The 27,562-nt window shown below is 63.7% G+C and overlaps 1 protein-coding gene across 2 annotated transcripts in view; it reads left to right on the top strand.

Annotated features, from left to right (window-relative positions):
- Nucleotides 1-614: 614 nt before the first annotated feature.
- Nucleotides 615-27,562, top strand: part of LRRC4B (leucine rich repeat containing 4B) — a 42,209-nt gene continuing 15,261 nt past the window's right edge. The window contains exons 1-2 of one of the 2 annotated variants that reach the window (XM_081107934.1): nt 615-868; nt 24,111-24,442. In XM_081107934.1, the coding sequence (XP_080964060.1) occupies nt 24,146-24,442 (297 nt within the window). In that variant the 5' untranslated portion in view covers nt 615-868; nt 24,111-24,145. Of the gene's footprint in view, nt 869-21,429; nt 21,596-24,110; nt 24,443-27,562 lie in introns of those variants that run through there. The other variant, XM_081107935.1, reaches the window with a different exon arrangement.

The following is a 27,562-nucleotide window of genomic DNA, read 5'->3' as shown; positions in this document are numbered from 1 at the left end:
ACTGCCTCCCGGGGCCTCCTCCCTCTGTCCATCTCTGTCCATCTCTGACCCCCCCTCCCCCCCCCCCCCGCAGGCAGGTACCCAGAGGGACCCACTCCACTGCCTCCCGGGGCCTCCTCCCTCTGTCCATCTCTGTCCATCTCTGCCCCCTCTCCCACTCCCCCCCTTTCCTTCCTTCCCTCTTCCCTGTCTTTCTCCCCCTTTTTTCTCCACTCTCACCCTCCTCTCTTTCTTCGGCCCCCTCCCCCTTCCTCTCCATCCTCCCTCCCCTCCCTCCCCTCCCTCCCCCTTCCCCTCCCCTCACCCATCTCCTCCTCCTTTCTCCCGCCCCGCGCTGCCCCCTCTCCCGCTCCCTCTCCTCCGCTGGCCTTCCCTCCCCTCCCCTCCCGCTCCCCTCCCCCTCCTCCCGCCTCCCTCCCTCCCTCGCTCCCCCTGCACATCAGTATTCCGCTCCCGTCTCCGCCGCTCTCGGCTGCTCCCGGTCGGTCGCTGCCGCACCGTCCCAGGCGGGGGCCGGGGCCGGGGCCGGGGCCTGGGGGGGGTGGGTGGGGGGAGAGCGCGCGGCCCGCGGAGGGGGTGCGGAGGCAGGCGCGGCTGGAAGGCCGGCGGCGGGGAAGGAAGAAGGAAGAAGGGAAGGCGAGCAGGAAGGCGGCGGCGGGCCGCGGCGAGGGCGGGCGGCGGCGGCCCTGCAGCTGCGGAGCCCCCTCCCCATCCCGGAGCCGGGGAGGGGGGCGCACGCGAGGCCCGCAGCCCCGCCCCCCGCGCCTCCCCGCAGCGGCCGCGCACCCCACGGCCCCGCGCCTCATTGGGGGGGTCCTCCCCCCGCGGGCCGGGCATGCTGCCCCCCGGAAGGAGCCCTGTCCTCGCTGTGAGTAGACGCCGAGGGGCGCCCGGTGGGGGCGGGGGCGGGACCGTGGGGCGCGGGGTGGGGGGGCCGTTCGCTAATTAGGGGACCTGGTCCCGGCGGAGGGCAGGGGGAGGGGCCTGAGGGGAGCGCAGCGGCGGGGGTGGGGGGTGTCTCGAGGCCTGACGAGTTGTGTGTTGGGGGGTCGCCGCATCCTGGGGACGGGCAGGGGTGGGGGGTGCACGTCCCGCGGTCGCTGCGTACCCGGCTGCGGGTTTGGGGGTGCAGCTTGGGGTGGGGGCTCGCAGGTGCGGGTCCGGGACCCTATTTCTGGGGCGGGAGTCCCCCCCCCATGGCCCCTCCCACCCTCCACACCGCGCTGCCGGGTGGTGGGGGGGCATCCAGCGATGGGGCGGGGGGAGAGGCGGGCACGGGGTTTCCTTGGTGACCGCGCCTGGCAGGAGCGGTTGCCTTGGCAACCGGGGAGAACCGGGGAGTTTGGGAAGTGAGAATGGGAGAGACGGAGGGGGGGACCAGGGAGCGAGGCAGCCCCCTCCCCAACCCCAGCCCCTCTCCCTGGGGGGCCCGCCCAGCCCCTGCCCCTCCCCCCTCCTGAGACCCCCCCCTTTCCGTGACCCCGTTCTGCGCGGGGCCTTGCGTCCCCGGGCACGTGGCTCTGGGGGGCCACTACCTTCCCCCCACGGTCCCCAGCCCTCTCCTCTCAGGGACCCCCTCCCCCACCCGCTGCCACCCAGAGCCTCCCGCCCTCACACCTGCTCTGCTGGGGTTCTCCCCTGCGCCTCACTTCCCCTCGGGGTCCCCCATCTCGGACCCCCCAACCCCATTTCCCCCCCTGACCCTCTGTCCAGGAGACCCTGACTTCAGCCTCTCTCCTGGCACCCCGCGCCGCCTCCTGCAGGCCCCTCTCCGTCTGGGACCCCTCCTGCGACCTTTCTTCCTGTCCCCTCACCCCGGGATCACCCCCATCCCAGACCCCGCCACCCCCCGGGGCGAGGCCTCCCACCCGCCTCTCCAGCTTCCACCCTCGGTGCTTCCAACTCCGGGGCCGCCGAGCTCTGTCCAGGGTCCCGCCCACGGGGAACCCGAACCCCCTTCCCCGGCTCCTCTGCCCCGGGGCCCGGGGCCTCCCTCCGGGCTGAGTCCCCGGCCGGGCGCCCCCTCGCCCACCGTCCCGTCCCCGCTCCCGCCACTCCCACCTGCCCCGCTCCCCGCCCCCCTCCTGCCCCGCTCCCCGCCCCCCTCCTGCCCCGCTCCCCGCAGCCTCGGTGCCCCTCTCCCGGGGACACTTTCTCGGGTGGGAAATCCCCGGGGAGAGCCCGCCGGGAGGGGAGGCACCCGGGCCGCCCCGCGCCCCCCGCCCCTCCCCAGCCGGAGCCGGAGCCGGAGCCGGAGCCGGAGCCGCAGTCGGGCCTCCGCAGCGCAGCGCGCATTGCTATGCGCCTCACATCGCGGCCCGGCGCGCAGCCGCCAGACGGGCACCCGGCTCGGGCGCAGCTGGGAGCAGCGAGTCGCTTCCCGCGCTCCCCTCCGCGTCCCGGCGGCCGGCAGCGCCCTCCCCCACCCCCAGGCCCCCCAAACTCCCCGCCCCCCGGGACCTGCGGGGATCAGGCCTCCCTCTGCCTGTGGCACCGGCTCCCCGTCTCTCTGGCGCGCGTCTCCCAGCCCGCTCGCCCCTGCGCCTGCCCTGCTCGGCCTGGGGGCCTGGGTCTCCTCCGATCCCGCCGCCTGGGGGTCCAGGGCGCCCTCGGGGCAAAGGGGGGTGAGGGCCGGAGTGGGGCAAGGGGAGGCCTGAGGCTGGGACAGGGCAGGCGAGGTGGGGGCCAGCGGAGAGCGAGGCACAGCGGGAGCGAGAAGGGCCCATTCACACACACACTCACACACACACTCACACTCACACACACGGAGCCAGACACACACAGTTACTCACTCAATTTCCAAAAGAAAGTGAGAGGCAGGGGCACAGGACACACGGAGGAGCCAGGGGAGCCGAAGCCCCAGGGAGCCCCAGGCTCGGGGAGGGTGGGACCCACCCAGGCGCTGGCCAGGAGGAGGCAGAGGTGCGGGGTGCGGGGTGCGGGGTGCGGGGCCCAGTGTGTGACTGTCCGAGGGACCTGGTGGGCCAGAGGCAGCGGGTGAGAGTGTGTGAGAAAGACAGGGAGGCACGTGGAGGCAGAGGTGCGGGAGCGCACACACACACACACACACTCACACACACACTCACTCACTCACTCATCCACTGGCAGCCAGGGACCCAGATGTGGAATCGGAGACCCGGTCACACGTGGCTGCGGACCCAGAGTCGGTCCAGGCGGCCCGGGAGTCCTGTGCACACACAGCCCCTCACACCCAGGCCCCGAGGAGAGAGAGACAAAGGCAGCCCCTCATGGAGAGAGGTCCCCCGAACCTCACACTCACAGACACAAGCGGGGGGGGGGGGGGGGGCACGCAGGTGGCCTCGAGGTCAGGACCGCGGCCCACGGGCTGCAACACAGGCGCAGAGCCCAGCGCCAGGGCCGCCCACGGAGTTGGACAGAGTCTCCCCCCCCACCCCCCACCCCCCCACCCCCCCCCCCCGTGTCCGGCCCAGCGCCGCCCCAGTCCCACCGTGAGGCAGCTGGGAGGATCCTTCCGGGAGTCAGGGGGCTCCCAGGGGTCTCCTTGCTGTGGGAGGAGACCGCAGAGTCAGGATGTTATTCCTGGCCGGTGTGGCTCAGTGGATAGAGCCTCGGCCTGCGGACTGAAGGGTCCCAGGTTCGATTCTGGTCAGGGGAACATGCTCCAGTTGCAGGCTCGATCCCCAGTGAGGGGCATGTAGGAGGCAGCCGATCAATGATTTTCCCTTATCATTGATATTTCTCTCTCTCCTTTCCTCTCTGAAATCTATATAAATATATAAATAAATAAATATATATATATACATATATATATATATATATATATATATATATATATATTAAAAAACAAAACTTGCCCTAGCCCAGTGATGGCGAACCTATGACACGTGTGTCAGAGGTGACATGTGAACTCATGTTTTTGGTTGATTTTTCTTTGTTAAATGGCATTTAAATATATAAGAAATATCAAAAATATGTCTTTGTTTTACTATGGTTGCAAATATCAAACAATTTCTATATGTGACACGGCACCAGAGTTAAGTTAGAGTTTTTCAAAATGCTGACACGCCGAGCTCAAAAGGTTCGCCATCACTGCCCTAGCCGGTGTTGCTCAATGGTTAGAGCCTCGGCCTGCGGACTGAAGGGTCCCAGGTTCGATTCTGGCCAAGGGCACATGCTCCAGTTGCAGGCTCGATCCCCAGTGAGGGGCATGTAAGAGGCAGCCAATCAATGATTTTCCCTTATCATTGATATTTCTCTCTCTCCTTACCTCTATGAAATATATATATATATTAAAAAACAAACAAACCAACCTTGCCCCAGCCGGTTTGGCTCAGTGGATAGAGCCTCAGCCTGTGGATTGAAGGGTCCCAGGATCGTTTCCGGCCAAGGGCACATGCCTGGGTTGTGGGCTCAATCCCCAGTAGGGGGCGTGCAGGAGGCAGCCAATCAATGATTCTCTCTCATCGTTGCTGTTTCTATCTCTCTCTCCCTCTCCCTTCCTCTCTGAAATCGATAAAAATATATCAATAAAAAAAAAGAACGTAGGTTTCTGAGGGCCACTGCCAGGCCTCGCGGAAGCAGAGCCACCCGTCAGCGCACGCGCACACCCGCACACCTGCACAGAGGCTGCAGGAGGGAGGCCGCTCTTCAGGCAGAGACTGGGGGCGGGGGGAACACACGCTCCTCTTCCTGCTCCCGGCTCCCCTCCCGGCTCCAGGCCAGACAGCCATCCCCACCTCTGTCTGCTCTCCCCACCCCCACTGCTCACCTGGCCTGCCTGCGGGACCGTCATCATTCCTCGCCTCCCCACCTGTCTGGCCCGCTATCTGTCATAAGGCGTCACCTGCACTGTCCCTGTCGAGCCTCCCAGCCTCTCACCTGTTGCCTGGGCTGACCCTCCATTCCACCCCCCAGCCCCCCAGCCCCCAGCCCCCAGCCCCCAGCCCCCCAGCCCCCAGCCCCAAGCCCCCAGCCCCCCAGCCCCCAGCCCCCAGCCCCCCAGCCCCCAGCCCCCAGCCCGCGCCTCCCTGTCCTCACTCATCTGTCTGTGCCCTGGACTCACTCACCGTCTTTCTCCCTCCCACCCCATCTGCTGTGACACCTGCCGGTGTCTGCCTGCTCACAGGGTCTCCGCACCTGTGTCCCCCCTTCCCTCCCCCTCCTCCCGCCACTGCCCACACCCTGAGCCCTCCCTGGCGTCCTGTGGGCTGGCGGCTGAGTGTTCTTCCCCCAGTGCTACCAAACGTTTCATTCGTGGCCAACGGGTGTTCGATAGCTTAGCGATTTCACATCAACATCCATTCTCAGCACAAGAAAAACAGCGTAAGTGTGTGGCGATGGGTGAGGCTCACGGTGGGGATCAGGGCACAGACACCGGGGCTCCGTGTGCTACAGCGAAACTACTGCAAGGGGACCTCAACTCCCTCCCCAAACATCCAGATTATCAGCGTTCCTTGAGACCAAGCCCCCCAGCAGTGGGCCACCAATTCTTACCCTGCCCTCACCCACCCCCTCACCCGCCCTGTCATCCCTCACCCGCCCCTCACCCGCCCTGCCAGCCCCTCACCTGCCCTGCCAGCCCCTCACCCGCCCTGTCATCCCCTCACCCGCCCTGTCATCCCCTCACCTGCCCTGTCATCCCCTCACCTGCCCTGTCATCCCCTCACCTGCCCTGTCATCCCCTCACCCGCCCTGTCATCCCCTCACCTGCCCTGCCAGCCACTCACCCGCCCTGTCATCCCCTCACCTGCCCCCTGTCATCCCCTCATCTGCCCTGTCATCCCCTCACCTGCCCCCTGTCATCCCCTCACCTGCCCTGCCAGCCCCTCACCCGCCCTGCCAGCCCCTCACCCGCCCTGTCATCCCCTCACCCGCCCTGCCAGCCCCTCACCCGCCCTGCCAGCCCCTCACCCGCCCTGTCATCCCCTCACCTGCCCTGTCATACCCTCATCTGCCCTGTCATCCCCTCATCTGCCCTGTCATCCCCTCACCCGCCCTGTCATACCCTCATCTGCCCTGTCATACCCTCACGTGCCCTGCCAGCCCCTCACCCGCCCTGTCATACCCTCACCCGCCCTGTCATCCCCTCACCTGCCCTGTCATCCCCTCACCTGCCCTGTCATACCCTCATCTGCCCTGCCAGCCCCTCACCCGCCCTGTCATCCCCTCACCTGCCCTGTCATCCCCTCACCTGCCCTGTCATCCCCTCACCCGCCCTGTCATCCCCTCACCTGCCCTGCCAGCCCCTCACCCGCCCTGTCATCCCCTCACCCGCCCTGTCATCCCCTCACCTGCCCTGTCATCCCCTCACCTGCCCTGTCATCCCCTCACCTGCCCTGTCATCCCCTCACCTGCTCTGTCATCCCCTCACCTGCTCTGTCATCCCCTCACCCGCCCTGTCATCCCCTCACCTGCTCTGTCATCCCCTCACCTGCCCTGTCATCCCCTCACCCGCCCTGTCATCCCCTCACCTGCCCTGTCATCCCCTCACCCGCCCTGTCATCCCCTCACCCGCCCTGTCATCCCCTCACCTGCCCTGTCATCCCCTCACCTGCCCTGCCAGCCACTCACCCGCCCTGTCATCCCCTCACCTGCCCCCTGTCATCCCCTCACCTGCCCTGTCATCCCCTCACCTGCCCTGTCATCCCCTCACCCGCCCTGTCATCCCCTCACCTGCCGGTCCACAGGCCGAGTCTCTCTCCTCTCCACGGCAGGCTTTGGCCCTGTCACTCTCCACACTCCTTCCCTGGGTTCCCTTCCAGACTCTGAGCCCCTTGGCCAGGGGTCTCCGCCCACCCTCTTCCTCCACTGTCTCCAGGCAGCTGGCCTGGCTCCTGGCCGCCCGGGGCTGGGCCTGCCTGGGGACCAGGCCCTGCAGTGTTCTAGGGTCCGGATGCACGAAGCCGCCACGCGCAGACCGTCCTCGGCTGGGTGTCCGCTGGGCCAGCCACAGCCCCACACTTTCTTTTTTGTTGATTTTATTGATTTTAGAGAGAAGGAGAGAGAAACATGGATTTGCTGTTCCACTCACTGATGCGTCTTTGGCTGATTCTTGGCTGTGCTCTGACTGGGGACAGAACCCACGACCTTGGCAAATCAGGGTGAAACTCTAACCCACGGAGGCACCGGGCAGGGCGAGACCCCACACTGCTGCCCTGTGGGAGTGAGATGGCGGGACCGAACGCCTCAGGCAGGGGGAGGTTTCCCTGAGTGTGTGTGTGTGGGCGGGGGGGGGGCAGGTTGGAGGTCTGTTGCAGGTCTCAGAGGAGGGGGTGGGCGTGGCACTTACATCAAACCACAGTGCCAGGCTGGGACCCGGTCCTCTGACCAGGGCCTTCCAGACCTCTCACAAGGTCAGGGAGCACATGGTAGTGCTCAGGTCCAACCTGGGTCCTCGCCATCACCCTGGGTCCTCACCATCACCCTGGGTCCTCACCATCACCCTGGGTCCTCCTCCATCAACCTGGGTCCTCCTCCATCACCCTGTGTCCTCACCATCACCCTGGGTCCTCACCATCACCCTGGGTCCTCACCATCACCCTGGGTCCTCACCATCACGCTGGGTCCTCACCATCACCCTGGGTCCTCACCATCACCCTGTGTCCTCCTCCATCACCCTGGGTCCTCACCATCACCCTGGGTCCTCCTCCATCACCCTGGGTCCTCACCATCACCCTGGGTCCTCCTCCATCACCCTGTGTCCTCACCGTCACCCTGTGTCCTCACCATCACCCTGTGTCCTCCTCCATCACCCTGGGTCCTCACCATCACCCTGGGTCCTCACCATCACCCTGGGTCCTCACCATCACCCTGTGTCCTCCTCCATCACCCTGGGTCCTCACCATCACCCTGGGTCCTCACCATCACCCTGGGTCCTCACCATCACCCTGTGTCCTCCTCCATCACCCTGGGTCCTCACCGTCACCCTGGGTCCTCACCATCACCCTGTGTCCTCACCATCACCCTCGGTCCTCACCATCACCCTGGGTCCTCACCATCACCCTGGGTCCTCACCATCACCCTGGGTCCTCACCATCACGCTGGGTCCTCACCATCACCCTGGGTCCTCACCATCACCCTGGGTCCTCCTCCATCACCCTGGGTCCTCACCATCACCCTGTGTCCTCACCATCACCCTCGGTCCTCACAATAACCCTGGGTCCTCACCATCACCCTGGGTCCTCCTCCATCACCCTGGGTCCTCACCATCACCCTGGGTCCTCACCATCACCCTGTGTCCTCCTCCATCACCCTGGGTCCTCACCATCACCCTGGGTCCTCCTCCATCACCCTGGGTCCTCACCATCACCCTGGGTCCTCCTCCATCACCCTGTGTCTTCACCGTCACCCTGTGTCCTCACCATCACCCTGTGTCCTCCTCCATCACCCTGGGTCCTCACCATCACCCTGGGTCCTCCCCATCACCCTGGGTCCTCACCATCACCCTGTGTCCTCCTCCATCACCCTGGGTCCTCACCATCACCCTGGGTCCTCACCATCACCCTGGGTCCTCACCATCACCCTGTGTCCTCCTCCATCACCCTGGGTCCTCACCGTCACCCTGGGTCCTCACCATCACCCTGTGTCCTCACCATCACCCTCGGTCCTCACCATCACCCTGGGTCCTCACCATCACCCTGGGTCCTCACCATCACCCTGGGTCCTCACCATCACCCTGGGTCCTCCTCCATCACCCTGGGTCCTCACCATCACCCTGTGTCCTCACCATCACCCTCGGTCCTCACCATAACCCTGGGTCCTCACCATCACCCTGGGTCCTCACCATCACGCTGGGTCCTCACATTCACCCTGTGTCCTCACCATCACCCTGGGTCCTCACCATCACCCTGGGTCCTCCTCCATCACCCTGGGTCCTCACCATCACCCTGTGTCCTCACCATCACCCTGGGTCCTCCTCCATCACCCTGGGTCCTCACCATCACCCTGTGTCCTCACCATCACCCTGTGTCCTCACCATTACCCTCGGTCCTCACTATCACCCTGGGTCCTCACCACCACCCTGGGTCCTCACCATCACCCTGGGTCCTCCTCCATCACCCTGGGTCCTCACCATCACCCTGGGTCCTCACCATCACCCTGGGTCCTCCTCCATCACCCTGGGTCCTCACCATCACCCTGGGTCCTCACCATCACCCTGGGTCCTCCTCCATCACCCTGGGTCCTCACCATCACCCTGGGTCCTCACCATCACCCTGGGTCCTCACCACCACCCTGGGTCCTCACAATCACCCTGGGTCCTCACCACCACCCTGGGTCCTCACCACCACCCTGGGTCCTCACCATCACCCTGGGTCCTCACCACCATCCTGGGTCCTCACTATCACCCTGGGTCCTCACCATCACCCTGGGTCCTCACCATCACCCTGTGTCCTCACCATCACCCTGGGTCCTCCTCCATCACCCTGTGTCCTCACCACCACCCTGGGTCCTCACCATCACCCTGGGTCCTCACCATCACCCTGGGTCCTCCTCCATCACCCTGTGTCCTCACCATCACCCTGGGTCCTCACCATCACCCTGGGTCCTCACCATCACCCTGGTCCTCACCACCACCCTGGGTCCTCACCATCACCCTGTGTCCTCACCATCACCCTGTGTCCTCACCATCACCCTGGGTCCTCACCATCACCCTGGGTCCTCACCACCACCCTGGGTCCTCACCATCACCCTGGGTCCTCACCACCACCCTGGGTCCTCACCATCACCCTGTGTCCTCACCACCACCCTGTGTCCTCACCATCACCCTGGGTCCTCACCATCACGCTGGGTCCTCACCATCACGCTGGGTCCTCACCATCACCCTCGGTCCTCACCATCACCCTGGGTCCTCCTCCATCACCCTGTGTCCTCACCATCACCCTGGGTCCTCACCATCACCCTGGGTCCTCACCATCACCCTGTGTCCTCACCATCACCCTGGGTCCTCACCATCACGCTGGGTCCTCACCATCACCCTGGGTCCTCACCATCACCCTGTGTCCTCACCATCACCCTGGGTCCTCACCATCACCCTGGGTCCTCACCACCACCCTGGGTCCTCACCATCACCCTGGGTCCTCACCATCACCCTGGGTCCTCACCATCACCCTGTGTCCTCACCGTCACCCTGGGTCCTTACCGTCACCCTGGGTCCTCACCGTCACCCTGGGTCCTCACCACCATCCTGGGTCCTCACCATCACCCTGTGTCCTCACCATCACCCTGGGTCCTTACCGTCACCCTGGGTCCTTACCGTCACCCTGGGTCCTCACCATCACCCTGGGTCCTCACCATCACCCTGGGTCCTCACCACCATCCTGGGTCCTCACCATCACCCTGTGTCCTCACCATCACCCTGGGTCCTTACCGTCACCCTGGGTCCTCACCATCACCCTGGGTCCTCACCATCACCCTGTGTCCTCACCATCACCCTGGGTCCTTACCGTCACCCTGGGTCCTCACCATCACCCTGGGTCCTCACCACCATCCTGGGTCCTCACCATCACCCTGGGTCCTCACCACCATCCTGTGTCCTCACCATTACGCTGTGTCCTCACCATCACCCTGGGTCCTCACCATCACCCTGGGTCCTCACCATCACCCTGTGTCCTCACCATCACCTTGGGTCCTCACCATCATCCTGGGTCCTCCTCCATCACCCTGTGTCCTCACCATCACCCTGGGTCCTCACCATCACCCTGTGTCCTCACCATCACCCTGGGTCCTCACCATCACCCTCGGTCCTCCTCCATCACTCTGGGTCCTCCTCCATCACCCTGGGTCCTCACCATCACCCTGGGTCCTCCATCATCATCCTGGTCAGTGCAGGGATCATGTGCTCGTGTCCTCTCTGGCCAGACACCCTCATCCCCAATGGGGAGGGACCCCTCTCCCTTCCCTCCCCATCCCTGAGAGGGGGGTGGCAGGGAAGTGAGAAGAGTGGCAGGATGCCCCTTGTTGCCTGGAAACCTGTCGCAACTGTTGTCATGGCAGGCGGAGGCGGAGGGGCTGCCTGGGAGGCCTGGGAGATGGGCTGTGGGGCTCTGTCAGGAGGGGTAGGAGTGGAGGTGGGGCAGGATTCTGTCCCAGGGGGTGGCTGGGTCCCCAAGAGGGCTGCTGGGAGAGAAAGATGGGTCCCGGAGGGGGAACTGAGGAGCCTGTGTATGACTCAGATGCAGGGAGACTGGGGGCCGAGCGCAGGCCACGCCCTTCCTGTCTGGGCTGCGTCCCCCAGGTCCCCGGAGAGCAGACCCCAGGCACCAGCTCAGCGACTGGCCCTCCTCGGGCCTGAAGCCCTAAACGCAGGCCAGATAGTGATGGTGAGCCCACATCCACGGGGCGCCCGCACCCCCACCCCCCGGATCCAGGCCCTGTGGGGTTCCTCCGTTCACCCCTCCCTGCCAGGGACGGTGACATCTGGGGAAACTTAGGCCCCCCGCCCACGATCACAGGACGAGAACCCGGGCCCGGCCTTCCCCAGCGGTGACCCCTGCCTTCCGGGGGGGGGCGGGGGGGGGGGGACCGAGGCCCCGAGAGGGAAGCAGGTCGGGCGCCAGGCCCTCCCAGCGGAAAGTGGGAATTGCTGGTAGTTACCGGGACTCCGCTGCGGATAACCCAGGGCTCGTGGGGGACCCGACTTTCAAAGAGACGCTGGAGTTGGCCTCTCGATCTTGATGCTCTTACTCCTCCAGAGGGGCGGGGCGCCCCACCCGACTCCCACAGGGGCCTTCCAGCACCCAGGTGGGGGGGAGGGCAGTCCAGGTCCAGCTGGGGGGAGGGGCAAAGACCTCTCAGGCGACTCTAAGAGCCCCACCCCCCCAACCTGTGATGAATGAGTGGTTTCCATCAGCCAGAAATGCCGGATTGACACGTGGGGGGCGGGGCCAGAGTCACAGAATGAGGGAAAGATTTGTTCTTCCAACCCAGTGAGAAAAAGTAATCACTTGTTTTAAAGAGATTTAAAAAAAAATTTTTTTTTAAATAATTTACTGACTTTGAGAGAAACATGGGTTTGTTGCTCCACTTATTGGAGCATTCACTGGTTGAGTCTTGTATGTGTCCTGACCGGGGGATCGAACCTGCAACCTTGGCAAATCGAGGCTACACTCTAACCAAGTGAGCTACCCGGCCGGGGCCCAAAGCGGGCACTTTTAACACTGCTGCCAGTCAGGGCCAGCACTGCGCATGTCCCACCACCACGCGAGGTGGGCAGGAGCCGGGGGGCAGGAGCGAGAGAGTCGGAGTTTAACCCCAGGGTTCCCTGACCCCAGTCTCTGGCCCCCTCTCCCTCCCTCCTGGAGGCCGGTGCGCGGCTCAGCACAGCTAGAGTCATTTCTCTGAGAGCGGCCTGTGTGCTGGGCACTGCGCTCAGCCCCGCACAGGGATCGGACCACGGAAGCCCCACCGCCCTGGGAGGGAGGTTAGCTATGGCCCCATTGTATAGATGCACAAACTGAGGCCTGAGAGGTGATGGCCCTGTCCAAGGCCATGGGGCTAGCTGTTGAGGATCTGACTGGTCAGGCGCACCCCTGGGGGGGGGGCACCCTTTTTCATCCTGAAGACCCGCCTCTCCTTGCTCCTCAGAGGGTGCTCAGGCCAGCAGCCCCTGAGATGCAGAGTCTCACCCCACCAGGACCCACCAACCCAGCACCTGCACTTGGACAAGGTCCCCAGGTGATCTGAGCTCACGGTGATGTCTGAGAAACGTTCCAGTTCAAGAAGTTTCCAACTTTTTATTACTTTTAGTAGTACTCCCATACACACACACACACACACACACACACACACACACACATTGATTTCAGAGAGGAAGGGAGAGGGAGAGAGAGATAGAAACATCAATGATGAGAGAGAATCATTGATTGGCTGCCTCCTGCACGCCCCCCACCGGGGATCGAGCCCGCAACCCGGGCATGTGCCCTGACCGGGAATCGAACTGTGACCTCCTGGTTCATAGGTTGATGCTCAACCACTGAGCCACACAGGCTGGGCAGTAGCACCCTCCTTTTTATTTTTTTAAATAATTATTGTTGAAAGTACAGTGGGGCCTTGACTTACGAGTGTCCCGACTAACGAGTTTTTTGAGATGCCAGCTGTCTCTCCGCAGATTTTTTGCATTGAGTTGTTAGAGTAATTTGAGTTAACGAGCTCCTTAACGAGCTCGGTCTCGGAACGAATTAAACTCGTAAGTCAAGGCCCCACTGTATTACATAGATTCCCCCTTTACCCCCTATTGACCTCCTCCAACCCGCCCCTTCCCCCCCAACCCCGCCCTCACCGCAGGTCCTCACCACCCCATTATCTGTGTCCATGGGCCATGCATATGTGTATATAAGCTCCTTGGTTGATTACCTCCCAACCAGCCACCCTCCCCCGCCTTCCCTCTGAGATCCCGCACTCTGTTCCATGCTTCCGTGTCTCTGGATCCACTCCGTTCATCAGTTTATTTTGTTCATTAGAGTCCACCTATGAGTGCGATCATGTGATACTGTCTTTCTCTGACTGACTTATTTCACTTAGCACGATGCTCTCCAGGTCCCTGCATGCTATCTCAAAGGGTAAGCGCCCCTTCTTTTTTACTGCTGCACAGTATTCCATGGTATCCATGTACCACAGCTTTTGTATCCACTCATCTGCTGATGGGCACTTGCGCTGTTTCCAGATCTTGGCGATTGTACATTGTGCTGCTATGAACATAGGGGTGCATACATTCTTTCTGATCGGAGTAGCACCCCGTTTCTAAAAATAAAGTAGTTGTGCCCTAGCTGGTTTGGCTCAGTGGATAGAGCTTCGGTTTGCAGACTGAAGGGTCCTGGGTTCGGTTCCGGTGAAGGGCACATGCCCGGGTTGCGGGCTCCATCCCCAGGAAGGGGTGTGCCGGAGGCAGCCGATCCATGATTCTCTCTCATCGTTGATGTTTCTCTCTCTCTCTCACCTTCTCCCTCCTCTCTGAAATCAATAAAAAACATATTTTAATAAAACAAAATAAAGATGAAGTCATTGTGCACCTCCTGAGACAGAACACATGGCAGCATCGCCTCCTAGGGGACAGCAGGGCAAGAAGGAGCAGGAAGGCGGCCAGAGTCAGGCTCTCCACCTGCAAACGCAGCCTCGCGCGCCCCCGCAGGAGCCTTGGCAATGACCTTGGCAATGGCTTCTGTTTTGAAAATCACCAACACCAGGCCAGGCCCTCCCTACCTGGCTCCCGGGTAGATTCCGTTCAGGGAGGTGGGGTTAGGCCGCCCCCACCCCCCACCCCACAGCCCCGCAGAGCGGAGGGAGTCCGGAGGGTCTGGGTGTCCCTGGGGCCAGCTGTGACCTCTCCTTGCCCCAGTCTGTCCTTCTGAAAGGGGGGGGGGGGGGGCAGCGGCTCCCTCGGCACCTCCCCCGACACAGGCAGGTCCCCCTCAGTGAAGCTGGCGTCTCTGGCTTTGATCTCCTGGCTGCTCGGAGCGCCGTGAGGTGCCTGCGGGGCAGCCAGGCGGGCGAGCGGCGCGGACGCAGACGCAGGAAAGGCTGCTCCGAGCAGGACTGGCTTCGGCTGGGCCGCCGGGAGCCGTGGTGGGAACCGCCCCGCCACCGTCACGTGTGGCCACTGCCATCCAGATTCATTTCAGTGAAATTAACAGCTCAGTCCCTCCGCGGGCGGGAGGGCGGGGCCCGATGCAGGCGCGCGCGCTGGCGGCCCTGGATGGACGCGGAGGTGCAGGGCGCACGGCCAGCCATCGAGGCCGAGCGCGGCGGACAGCGCCGCCTCCAGACCCCGAGACGGCGGCGCACGGACGGCCCCGCGGCGCTCAGGGCCTCCCAGCCCGTCCCAGCCCCGGGCCACGGGGCGTCTGACTAATTCCCGTTGCGGGTGAGGAAACGGAGGGACAGTTCCGAGCCCCGGTTATCCCCGGATCCTGCCTCACCAAGGAGGAACCGGGAGCCCAGGGACGGCGGCGACCTGGCGGCCCGGTTCCGGTCCCCTCGGCCGCCCCTCCCCATCCTCTCCCCTCCCCTCCCATGTCTCCCAGCTCGGCCTTTGCAACTCCTGCTTTCGCTGTGTCTTTTCACCCATTCCCTCTCCATCCTCATCCTCATCCTCATCCTCCCCCCGGACCCCTGGCCCAGCTCCTCCGCAGCCTCCAGCCCACGCAGAGGGGTCTTTGCAACCCAGAGCTGCCCCGCCCGCCCCGTCAGCCCCACACCAGCCTCTCCAGCCCGCAGGCCTGGGCGCAAAGGGGTCCCCTCCCTCCCGCGCGTCCACATCACCTCCCCCAGGCCAGGGCAGTGCCCATCCCATGGCCCAGGTCCCCCCCTGTGCCCACCCTCCGCTTACCCTTTGAACATTGCCCGCGTGAACCACTAACTCCCTCCGGACAAAACACAAAACAAAACATCCCCAGGTCTTGCTGGCCCCGGGGCATGGGCGCTGGCGGCGCCCTTTTCACGCAGCGAGTATTGGCTGGAGTGTGTGTGTGGGTGGGTGGGGGGGAGGGGGTCCCTCGGCACTGAGGACCCAGCCCCAGCCCCGAACAGGCCACACCAGGCTCTGCGCCTGGGGTGCTCACCTTCTAGTGGGGAGACAGACAACACACACAGAACCAGGCTGCAAAGAGGAGGAAGTGTGCGAGGCGGGTGGGCAAAGGAACCCTCTCCAAGGTGGTGATGTGACAGGGACGGGGCCGGGACAGGAGGGTCTGGCAGAGGCAAGAAAGAGGGCTCAGGGCAGAGGGGACAGCGGGAGCAAAGGCCTGGGGTGCCCGTGTGTGTGTGTGTGTGTGTGTGTGTGTGTGTGTGTGTGTGTCCTCAGGAGGCCTGTGGCCGGAGCAGGGCCAGGAGCCACTCAGTACTCATATTTGTTAACTGAACATAAAAAGACCAAATGAATGACCAGTCAGCGCCTCCTGGGGGCAAGCCACCCCTCCCCGCCCCACCCCTGCCGCTGGGAAGCCGGCACTGCGGCCTGAGCTGAGAGAGCCCTGCGTCCCTGCGCGTCCCCAGCAGCGGCTAGGAGGGCCCTGGGCCACCCTTTCCCAGGATCTCCGAGCTCAAATGTTAACGCCCTGTCCATTCTCAGGGGTTTGGGGTTCCTTTTGTTTTATTTATTGTTTTTTTTTATTATTATTGATTTCAGAGAGGAAGGGAGAGGGAGAGAGAGAAACATCAATGATGAGAATCACTGACCGGCTGCCTCCTGCACGCCCCACACTGGGGATCGAGCCCACAACCTGGGCATGTGCCCTTGGCCGGAATCGAACCCAGGACCCTTCAGTCCGCAGGCTGACGCTCTACCCACTGCGCCACACCAGCCGGGGCTATTTCTTTATGGTTGATAGTATTACAGATGTCTCCCATTTTCTCCCTTTTGCCCCCCTCCACCCAATGCCCCTACCCCCACCCCAGGCCTTCCCCAGGTTACTGTCTGTGTCTGGAGGTTATGCATATACGTTCTTTGGTTAACATCCTCCTGTCTCCCTCCAACCCCCACTGTGAGATTTGGAATGAAGCAGACCTGGGTTTTGGTGGGTTTTTTAAAAAATAATTTTTATGGAGGCTCTTTTTTTTTTAGACAGAGAGGAAGGGAGAGGGAGAGAGAAACATCGATGTGAGAGTGGACTATCGATTAGCTGCCTCCCGCCTCTCCCCACGGGGGGGATGGAGCCCACAACCTGGTCCCTGACCTGGAATTGAACTGGCCACCCTTTGGTGCACAGGACGACGCCCAACCAACTGAGCCACCCCGGCCAGGGCTGTTGGCTTTTATTTTAAAAGTATTTAGGACACGGCCTGGCGCTGAGGGACACACGCGTGAATCGGTTCCGTCCATCCCCCAGCCTGCGCTGCCCATCCCCTCCCCCTCCCACCTGGCAGCCCCGGCCCTGCCCACAGGACAGGCAGCCGGAGAGAGAAGTGCTCTGCGCTCCCTGGCTTTGATGTCTCACCACCCTGGCGGCTCCAGGCTCCGCTTCTGCCCCCGTCCCTCACCCCTCACGGTCGGGAAGTTCTTCTTTAGATCTCACCTCCATCCTTCTTGCTGTGAAGTCAGTCTGTTCCCTAGCTTTTCTCTCACCTTCTGAACTTCCCCCAGAAGAAATGAGTTTGCCCAATGAGACTGTTCCCTGCCTCCCTCTTCGCCTCGCCCCGCCTCCCCTGCATCCCCGAGTTTCCCAGCTGCCATCTGCCTGGATGCTGTCAGGCACGGAGCCTGCTGAGCTCTCAGAGCTCGGGCTGGGAGGACCGCAGGCCTCACCCCGCACCCCACACCTCTGCCTCCCCTGGGTTTCAGCTCACACCCTGCATCTCTCTCTTCCCCTGCCCCCTGACTCTCCCCCGCCCCCCACCTCCCAGCCTCAATCAGCTCCTTCCTGCCTCCCGCACCTCCTCTCTCCGGGCCTACCGCATCTGCCTGGCACAGGTGGGGTGGAGAACAGGTGCTGGCATTGAGGCCTCTCCAGGGGGCGGGGCGTTGGTTAGGGAGGCACTGGGGGACCTGGCCCAGTTCTGGCCTTGGGGTGCATCCCAGCTGTCTCGTGCAGGCTGGGTGACCCTCAGCCCGTGCCTTCTGCCCTCGGATCTGCTTTTCCATCTGTAAAATGGGTGCAAGCACAGGCCCCTTCTCCTAGGGCCCCGGGGAGAAGCCAGCGGCCCGAGGCCTGGGCCGCGCTTGGCATGTTCTAGGCACAGGGCAGGTGTTTGGTCGATGTGGCCAGTGCGAGGGTCACAGAAGGGAGGTCACGGAGCTTCGGCCAGCAGGGGTGGGCCCAGGGGTGACATTATCACATCCTGGGGGGGGGGGCTGTGGGAGGACAGGGGCAGCATTGTTCTACACACCCCCCAGGGGTCCTCAGTGGCAATCATGATAAGCTTGGGGGTCTCTGGGGCCCCTCTGTGTGTTGGCCTTGCCTCTGTGCCTCAGCTTCCCTATCTGTGAAATGGGGCAATAGCCATCTCCGCTCAGAGGGCAGATGGAGGACCACAGAGCGGGGCCTGGTCAGTGCAGGTGAGCGGCAGATGTCACTGTGATCGGTGGCGGTGTCATTGGAGGTGTCACACATGTCCCATGCCCATGCGGACGGATGCCTGGCTTTGGGGACATGCTGGGAAGAGGAGGGTGAGCCAGCCCTCCTGTTGTGGGTGTTGGAGGGTGTAGCTCCCTCCAGCGGGGTCTGAGGTGCAGCTCCCTCAGGGCATGGCATGGACGGGGTGCACTGGGCACCCGCAGTTTGGACCTTGGGTATAGTGTCCGAGACTGAGCCAGCGGGTGGCACCATGGCCTGGCCACGGGGTTGAGCTGGAGGCAGCAGTGTCTGTGGCATTTGGCCGTGCTGCCTCCGCCAGGCAGGCCTCCTGGGATGGGAAGGACCTCAGATCGGGGACGTGAGGCGTGAGCCTGTGGTGTGCAGCTCTGAGGGCGTCCTGGGCTGGGTGTGCAGAGCGGGGGCTGTGGGGCGGGCGTGCCTCTGTGCAACTGCATGAGGGATGCGGGGTAGCGGGAAAAAGATGGGCTCGCGGCGATGACACCGCATTCCTGATGTTTACTGAGCACCAGGCTCCGGTGCAGGTGTTTTGAACCCACCACGCACGGAAGAGACACAGCCCCTGCTCTGGGGGATTGCACACTCCCGTGTGTGGGCTTACAAGAGGGTGATGGTGAGTAAAGGTTATAGAGAAATAAAGCAGAGAGGGGCAGATCGGGGGGACTGTGTGGTGGGAGGTGGTCAGGATGGCCTCATGGGAAAGGGGTCATCTCAGCGGAGACCTGAGAGGAGTCAGGGACAGCTGGGGACATGAGGCCCAGGCAGAGGGAAGAGCATGTGCAAAGGCCCTGGGGCAGGTGCGTGCACAGCCTGTTCTGGAAACAGGAAGAGGCGGGTGGGAGCTGAAGCAGCCTGGCTGGGAGAGGGGCCTGGGAGAGGCTGCTGAGACAGGAGGGACCCTCTGGTTGCAGCTGGTGTGGGAACAGACTGGGAGGGAGGCGAGGGTAGAGGTGGGGAGACCAGCGAGGAGGCTCCTCTGATCCCTGGGGGGATGACGGCGGGCCAGGGCCATGGTGGGTCCGCATGTCTCCCAAAGGTGGAGGCACTTCCTGAGCAGGTAGCTAGTCAGGCCCTTAACGGCCCTGTGAGATCGATACTCTTCTCCTAGTTTCACAGCATTTTCCTGCAGCTCAGAAAAGTGAAGTCACTGGCGAGGCCACACAGTGCGTGACGCAGCCCCAGCATTCAAACCCAGGCCTTGGCGCTGGCTGGTGTTGCTCCTCTTGCTACTTGTCTGTTATGGTCTGTGTCTGTCCTGGGTCTTGAGTGTGGAGGTGGCATTTGTCAGCACCTATTCCAGTGTCTGCACATCCCAGGGGCTCGGAAAATATTGATGGATGGGTGGATGGATGGATGGATAGACAGATGGGTGGATGGATGGATGAATGAAGGGATGGATGGGTGGGTAGATGGATGGATGGATGGACGGACGGACGGACAGATGGATGGATGGAAGGGTGAGTGGATGGATGGATGGATGGATGGATGATGGATAGATGGATGGATGGATGAATGGGTGGATGGATGGATGGATGGATGAGTGGATGGATGTATGGATGGATGGATGAAGGGATGGCTGGGTGGGTAGATGGATAGATGAAGGGACAGATGAATGGATGGATGGATAGATGGGTGGATGGAAGGGTGAGTGGATGGATGGATGGATGGATGGATGGATGGATGGATGGATGGATGAGTGGATGGATGGATGGATGGATGAGTGGATGGATGGATGGATGGATGGATGGATGGATGGATGGATGAGTGGATGGATGGATGGGTGGATGGATGAATGGATGGATGGATGGATGAAGGGGCGGATGGATGGATGGATGGATGGATGGGTGGATGGATGAGTGGATGGATGGATGGATGGATGGATGGATGAGTGGATGGATGGATGGATGGATGAGTGGATGGATGATGGATGGGTGGATGGATGATGGATGGGTGGATGGATGATGGATGGAAGGATGGAGGATGGATGGATGGATGAAGGGGCGGATGGATGGATGGATGGATGGATGGGTGGATGGATGAGTGGATGGATGGATGGATGGATGAGTGGATGGATGGATGGATGGATGAGTGGATGGATGAGTGGATGGATGGATGGATGGATGAGTGGATGGATGGATGGATGGATGAGTGGATGGATGATGGATGGGTGGATGGATGATGGATGGATGGATGGATGGATGAAGGGGCGGAAGGATGGATGGATGGATGGATGATGGATGGAAGGATGGAGGATGGAGGATGGATGGATGGACAAATAGACGGATGGAGGATGGAGGGAGGATGGATGGATGGATGGATGGATGGACAAATAGACGGATGGAGGATGGAGGGAGGATGGATGATGGATGGAAGGATGGAGGATGGAGGATGGATGGATGGACAAATAGACGGATGGAGGATGGAGGGAGGATGGATGGATGGGCAGATGGATGGAGGATGGAGGGAAGATGGAGGGCTGGGTGAGTCAAATGGACAAATGCAGCTCCCTGCCCATTTTGCAGAAATGAATCAGGAGGCGGCATTGGGTGGTGGCTGAGGTCCGGAGAGCTGCACGGGCTTCTCTGGGGCTCGAGCGGGCTGGCCTCGGCTGCAGGTCGGGCATCTGCGATGTGGCCCAGTCCCCGGTACATGGGGCGGATGGCGGGGGCTCAGGGAGCCCCTGGGGTCCCGGAAGGAGCCTGCAGGAGCCTGCGGAAGGCTGCCTGCCCTGGGCTGGGCTGGGAGGGTGGGGTCGGCCTGCTTCTGCAGCCAGGAGGCTGTGTGTGCCATGAGGCAGGCTTGGCACGGCCCAGACCCCCTCCCGGCAGCCCAGCCATCAGCACCCTCCCCCCGCGTCCGACCTTCCCGCCGTCCAGACCCAATGGGTTAATTAGATAACGGGGCCTTTGATTAGCGGGGGAGGGGGACCTGGGGCGCAGGGACGGGGCGAGGAGGAGGGAGCAGAGGCGCCCTCCCCACCCAGGCAGAGAAAGGCGGCGGGAGGGGGAGCGGGAGCTCAGCCGGGCTCTGCACTGCCGTGTGACTGGAAATCGTAATCTCAGAGAAAGAGCCAGGCAGAGCCCGGCCCCGAGACCCGGACGGACGGACAGACGGACAGAGTCTGACTGAGACGGGCTTCCGGACAATGAGAGGGTGACGGGGACCGCTCAGATGGAGGAAGGAGAGGGGGGGCCCGAGGTCCCGGGGGCAGCAGGACAGTGAGGGGCAGCCTGGCAGGGGTGGCGGCCTGAGGAGGCAGAGGGGCTGGGGGAGGAGCGGGGTGGGGTCCGTGCCAGAGGAGGGAGGCCGTCGGTGGGGGGAGTGGAGGTGGAGGTGAGGGTGGGGGCAGGGACCAGGGGAGGCCCGCAGCGGGGGGAGGAGGCCAAGGCCTAGACAGCCGCCCCCTGGGGTGGGAAGGGCGACAGGCAAGGAGGGGGGGGGCGCGGGGAGACCAGGAAGCCCCTGCGTCCCCCCCCAGCACGACCTGGACGAAACCCCAGAGAACGGGCTGGCAGAGCCCGGCGGCTGGCGGCATGTGGAGGGGGGGCCTGGGGTGCAGGGAGCGGCCCCGCGGAAGCCGAGCCACCAGGGTGAGTGTCCGCCGTGCTCTGTGCCGTGGGAGGGGGACAAGACGAGGGGGCCGGGGCTGGGGGAGGGGGGCTGCAGAGGCAGAGGCGGCGATGGGGGCCGCGGGCGGGCGAGGAGGGGGCCGCGGGCGGGCGAGGAGGGGGCCGGGGAGGCAGGCCTGGACCCGGCTGCTGCGGCTCCCTCACCCCAGGCATCCTGGCCGCTGGTCCCCCAGCCTCCGGCCCGGCTCAGAGGGTGTGGGCTGGGTCGGCGCCGGTCTTAGGAGGTGGAACCGGAGCCCTGGGCTCGGACAAGGACAGGCACCGGCCTCCCCTTCCCCCTGGGGGGGCGAGGACCCCGGCACCTCCCGCAGAAAAATGAGTTCGGGCACAGACACAATCAAACCTCTCTCTGTCCCTCTCTCTGTCCCTCTGTCTCTCCGTCCCTCTATCTCTCTGTCCATCTGTCCCTCTGTCTTTGTCCCTCTGTCTGTCCCTCTGTCCCTCTGTCCGTCTCTCTGTCCCTCTGTCTTTGTTCCTCTGTCCATCTCTCTGTCTCTTTGTCCCTCTGTCTCTCCGTCCCTGTCCCTCTGTCCATCTCTCTGTCCCTCTGTCTGTCTCTGTCCCTCTGTCTCTCTTTCCCTCTGTCCCTCGTCTGTCTCTGTCCCTCTGTCTTTGTCCCTCTGTCCCTCTGTCCATCTCTCTGTCCCTCTGTCTGTCCCTCTGTCCATCTCTCTGTCTCTCCGTCTCTCCGTCACTCCATCCCTCTGTCTGTCCCTCTGTCCATCTCTCTGTCTCTCCGTCTCTCCGTCACTCCATCCCTCTGTCTGTCCCTCTGTCCGTCTCTCTGTCTCTCTGTCCCTCTGTCCGTCCCTCTGTCCCTCTGTCTGTCTCTGCCCCCCTGTCTCCCTCTCGCTCTCACACACACCCCGGCACAGACAAACGCCCAGGCCTCCTCATCCGAGTTGAAACGGTGTAGGGAACTGCGGACGGAGAGAGCGGGTGTGCGCGCATGTGCGTGGGGGCCTGTGTCCTGGGCCTGAGGCCGTGTGCGAGGGCGTGCCCGGCGCTGCTGGGGGTGTGAGTGAGTGTGCGGTGGCCGGCGGGGGACCTCAGGTCACCTGGGGGAGCAGGGCTTGCGGGCGTGGGAGCATCTGTGTGTCCCCCAGCGCGCTAGGGGCTGGGAGCCGAGGGGGGACCCGGGCCACAGCCCCCCACCCTCCCCAACGGCCCCAGGAGGCTCCGGTGGGAAGGCCGTGCGGTGTCTGCGAGGAAAGGGCTCACTCGGAATCCCCGGCAGTTTTATCACTGTTGTCCCTGCTGTTGTTACTGTCAGCTTGTCTTCCTTTCCTTCTCTTGTCTATGGAAATCGGGGTGCTCCCCACCCCCAGAACTCAGGCACAGGGTCCCGGGCCCAGCACCGGCCGCTCCGGGCAGCGTGGGCCCCTTCCCCAGCATCGCCTCCAGCCTCCTCCCTGCCACCCCCACCCGCCCACTCCCCACCCCAGCCCCCGCCTCACCCATCGCTGCTCCTTGTCTGGCGCCTCTCGGTCCTTCAGGTTCCCCTGTGAGTCTAACTCAAGTCCCTGCAGCTGCAGGGCCCGGACCAGCTGAGGGGCTGGGAGCAGCGTGGAGCTGGGTGCCTGGCCACGCGGGGGTGGTGAGGGGGGAGGCCAGGGGAGGGGACAGGACAGGACAGGACACTGGAACCTGCTCGCAGCCAGGGGGCCGCGGTGGGTGGGTGATGGGAGCCCTCCTGCTGGGCTCCTCACCCTTTCTCTGCCACCTCTGCCTCCTCTGTCTCTCTCTCCGTCTCTGCCTATTTATCAACCGTTTTGAAATCATGCAAAGAACTAAGGTTTTTTAAAAAATATCTTTTGCCGAAACCGGTTTGGCTCAGTGGATAGAGCGTCGGCCTGCAGACTGAAAGGTCCCAGGTTCGATTCCGGTCAAGGGCATGTACCTGGGTTGCGGGCATATCCCCAGTAGGGGGTGTGCAGGAGGCAGCTGATCGATGTTTCTCTCTCATGGATGTTTCTAACTCTCTATCTCTCTCCCTTCCTCTCTGTAAAAAATCAATAAAATATATTTTTAAAAAAATCTTTTTATGGATTTCAGTGAGGAAGGGAGAGGGAGAGAGAGAATCATCAATGATGAGACAGAATCATTGACCGGCTGCCTCCTGCACGCCCCCTACTGGGGATCGAGCCTGCAACCCAGGCACGTGCCCTGACTGGGAATTGAACTGTGACCTCCTGGTTCATAGGTCGATGCTCAGCCCCTGGGCCACGCCAGCCGGGCAAGAATTAAGTTTTGAATCTGGCTGACTTCTCCACTGACTGGCCGAGTGGCCTTGGGCAAGCACTTCCGCTCCCGGGCGTCAGTTTTCAGCTCTGTGAAATGGGCACGATCTTCCCAACCGGGAGAGGATGGATGAGATGAGGGCAGGGAGGTGAGGACGGGGGCAGCAGCGGCCGTGAGCTGGGTGTGCTGGGCAGATGGGTCCCTCACTGAGCTTCTCCTCTCTCTCCACCCGCAGCCCCCCGGCGCCCGCGCGGAGCATGAACAGTGAGGATGGCGCACGCCTGCGGCTCCACGTGCCCCCCACTGCCGCCCGGTAGGATGTCCTGGCCCCACGGGGCCCTGCTCTTCCTCTGGCTCTTCTCCCCACCCCTGGGGGCCGGCGGGGGTGGCGTGGCCTTGACCTCGGCGGCCGGAGGGGGCTCCCCGCCTGCCACCTCGTGCCCCGCGGCCTGCTCCTGCAGCAACCAGGCCAGCCGGGTGATCTGCACGCGGAGAGACCTGGCCGAGGTCCCGGCCAGCATCCCTGTCAACACGCGGTACCTGAACCTGCAGGAGAACGGCATCCAGGTGAGCCCGGCCGCGGGCGGGGGGGGGGGGGGGGGGGAGACAGGGGGGGCACGGGGGGGGGCACAGGAGGGGTCACAGGGGGTGGCCAGTCCCCGCTCCCTGCGTGGGCGAGGGCCTTCAGAGCGACCCCACCGGCTCTTCAGGGCGGCCCCTGGGCACTTGGGAGCTGCTGCCTGTGCCCCATTAGCCTGAGCCGGGCACCGGGGCCTCAGCACCGGCTCCCTGTCTCCGCGCCAGGCTGTTGGGCTCGGGCAGAACCACCCGCGCCTCGCACAGCGGGACAGGCCTGGCCTCAGAGTCGCAGGCCGCGCTGGCCCCGTCTGTGTCATGGGTGTGGAATCGTCCTGGTCGTCCTGGCCCCGGCGAGCCCGCACCGAGCCCGCACCGCCGCCTGTGTGGGGCTGGAGTGAGGATGGGAGCTCTGAGCCCGCGCCTGGTGCCGTGCACACGACTGGTGCTCAGACGGGGCGGTTGCCACCTGGTTAATTATGACTGTGACTCAGGTGGGCCCTGAGTGAGGCTTTGGGGAGACATGTGCCTGTTGGAAGCTGGGTCCCTCCTCTGCTCTGTCAATGCTTGGGGCCAGGTCATCCGGGTTGTGGGGGCGTCCTTGGTGCTGTGGGGGCGTCCTGAGCACCGTGGGGGCATCCTTGGTGCTGTGGGGGCATCCTGGGTGCTGTGGGGGCATCCTTGGTGCCGTGGGGGCGTCCTGGGTGCTGTGGGGGCATCCTTGGTGCCGTGGGGGCGTCCTGGGTGCTGTGGGGGCATCCTTGGTGCCGTGGGGGCGTCCTGGGTGCCGTGAGGGCATCCTGGGTGCCGTGGGGGCGTCCTGGGCACCATGGGGGCATCCTGGGCACCGTGAGGGCGTCCTGGGTGCCGTGGGGGTGTCCTGGGTGCCGTGGGGGTGTCCTGGGTGCCGTGGGGCCGTCCTGGGCACCGTGGGGGCATTCTGGGCGCCGTGGGGGTGTCCTGGGCGCTGTGGGGGCATCCTGGGCACCGTGGGGCATTGAGCAGCGTCCCTGGCCACTAGGCACCAGTAACACCCACCCCCAGTTCCCAGAATGTCTCCAGATGTTGCCACACACTCTGGGGGGCCTTGCCCCTGGCTGAGACCCACTGTTCCAAAGGTGTCGGCTCAAGGTTCCACTCCTAGGATTTCAACCCAAGTTCGTTCGCATTTGGCTGACACACGCCTGCCTGTGTCTGCATAGACCCCACTTCCCAGTGAATTTAGAGCCAGCGAGCATTTCCTTTCGAAGGCAGCAGTAGAGGCTGGGTCAGCTTTGAACTCCTCCTACCAATAAGTTTTCCCAGATGCTGTTCAACAAGAAACGAGGTGTCGTCAGTCCCCGGCCCCCTGCAGCCTCTCCTCTCGCCCCCCCCCCCCCCACTGTCCTGGGTACCTGGGACCAGGGCTGTGAGGCAGGCAGCGCCCAGGGGCTGCCTCGGGCCAGAAGGCCGTCCCTTCCCAGGTGGCCGTGGGGCCGGACCAGGAAGCGAGTCGGGGTCCAGGAACATCAGGGCCTGGCCACACGGCCCCACCCTGCTCCTGCGGGACCCACCGTGTCCTCTGCTCCCGGCGCTGACCCAGTCACCTCCCAGTCCCCCTCCGTCCCTCCAGTTGCAGCCCCTGAAGGGGGGACACTCTGACTCCACTGTCACTGCACTCCTGCCCTGCCTGACGGTCAGCAGATGCCACCTGTCCCGGGTGATGCTGAGACCCGCACAGCCCGTCCCACCCGCTGTCTTCCGCCCTAGGAGTGGGGGCAATGCATGCACAGGGGTGGCGCTTAGCGGGCCAGTGAGGCTCAGGCAGGCCACGGCCTTCGAGAAGCCCAGCGGCTGTGGATTTGGTCCACAGGCCCCAGGGCACGGCTGGGAGAGCTCTGAGTCCCCTCGGGCCACAGCCCAAGGCTATGGCAGCGCCCCCCTTCTCTTCGGGGGGCCTCACCGAACCAACAGTCCAGTCCCACAGGCGGCTGCTGAGCGCCAGGTACCAGGCCTGCTCTGGGCGCCAGCACAGAGCCGCCCAGGACACGGGAAGGCACCCCAGCTCCTCCTGCCTCCAGTGCCCACCCATCCCCCCCAGCGGGCACCTGGTGCTTGGGACACACCCTTCTGAGGACGCAGGACGGGCGGGCACCACCTCTCCAGCCTCCCCGTCACTCTCCAGCGCTGAGGACTTAGTCCCCCTGCCCTGGGTACCCCCCCCCGCCCCTCCCGGTCCCCACCCTCCTCTCTGGGTCGCAGCCCCTCTCTCAGCCCCCCAGCCCTGCCTTAAACGCACCTGTAAAAGCCTCCTGGTTGTCTTCTGTGTGGGAGGCTGTGTCCTGGGCACTCGGGACACATCGGTGCCCAACTCTGGGCTGCCCCGCCTCCCTGAGCCCATGGCCGGTAGAGACACAGACCGAAGGGTGTGGGGAAGGAGGGGGGGGGGCACTGCTAGGGAGGCAGGGAGGCCGGGAGGCTGGTGAAGGTGGCACAGGTTTGGAGGAGGTTTGGGAGCCTGCGGGCATCTGGGGAAGGGCGTTCCCAGCAGGGCCTGGGGGGAGGGGGCTGAGAGCGGACAGTGACGCAGAGCCCGCTGGGCCTTGGGGTCACAGTGAGGACTTGGGGTCACAGAGGGAGCCGGGGTGGCTGTGGCAGAGGCCGGGTGGGCTCTGAGGGGTGTGTGTGAGGCGCTGGCACAGGCCGCGAACCCGGGAGAGCTGTGGAGGCTCAGACAGGCTGGTGGAGGTGAGGCGGTGACTAGAGGACTGATGCTGGGTCTGTCTTGAACGTGGAAATTGCAGGGTTTCCCTGCAGAGGGGGGCTGGGAGGGAGGGACGCAGAGAGAGGGGATGGCCCGGGGTTTTAAGCCTGAGCTGGCCCCTTTGCTGGGACCTGCTTGCTCATGTGCCTGTCACCCCGCCTCCAGGCCACCGGCCTCCAAAACTCTGGATCCACATCCCTGTCAGAGTTCACATGTGGCCCCGCGGACATACATGAGTTCATGTGTACGTCTCGCTAGTCTCCTGCACCCCGGCACCGTGGACATGACAAGGCACACACAGCCGGCCGGCGTGGCTCAGTGGCTGAGCGTCGACCTATGAACCAGGAGGTCACAGTTCGATTCCCGGT

The sequence above is a fragment of the Myotis nattereri genome (assembly GCF_964212035.1).
Source record: "Myotis nattereri genome assembly, chromosome: 15".
Lineage (NCBI taxonomy): Eukaryota > Metazoa > Chordata > Mammalia > Chiroptera > Vespertilionidae > Myotis > Myotis nattereri.
This window is presented reverse-complemented; position numbering and strand designations above follow the sequence as displayed.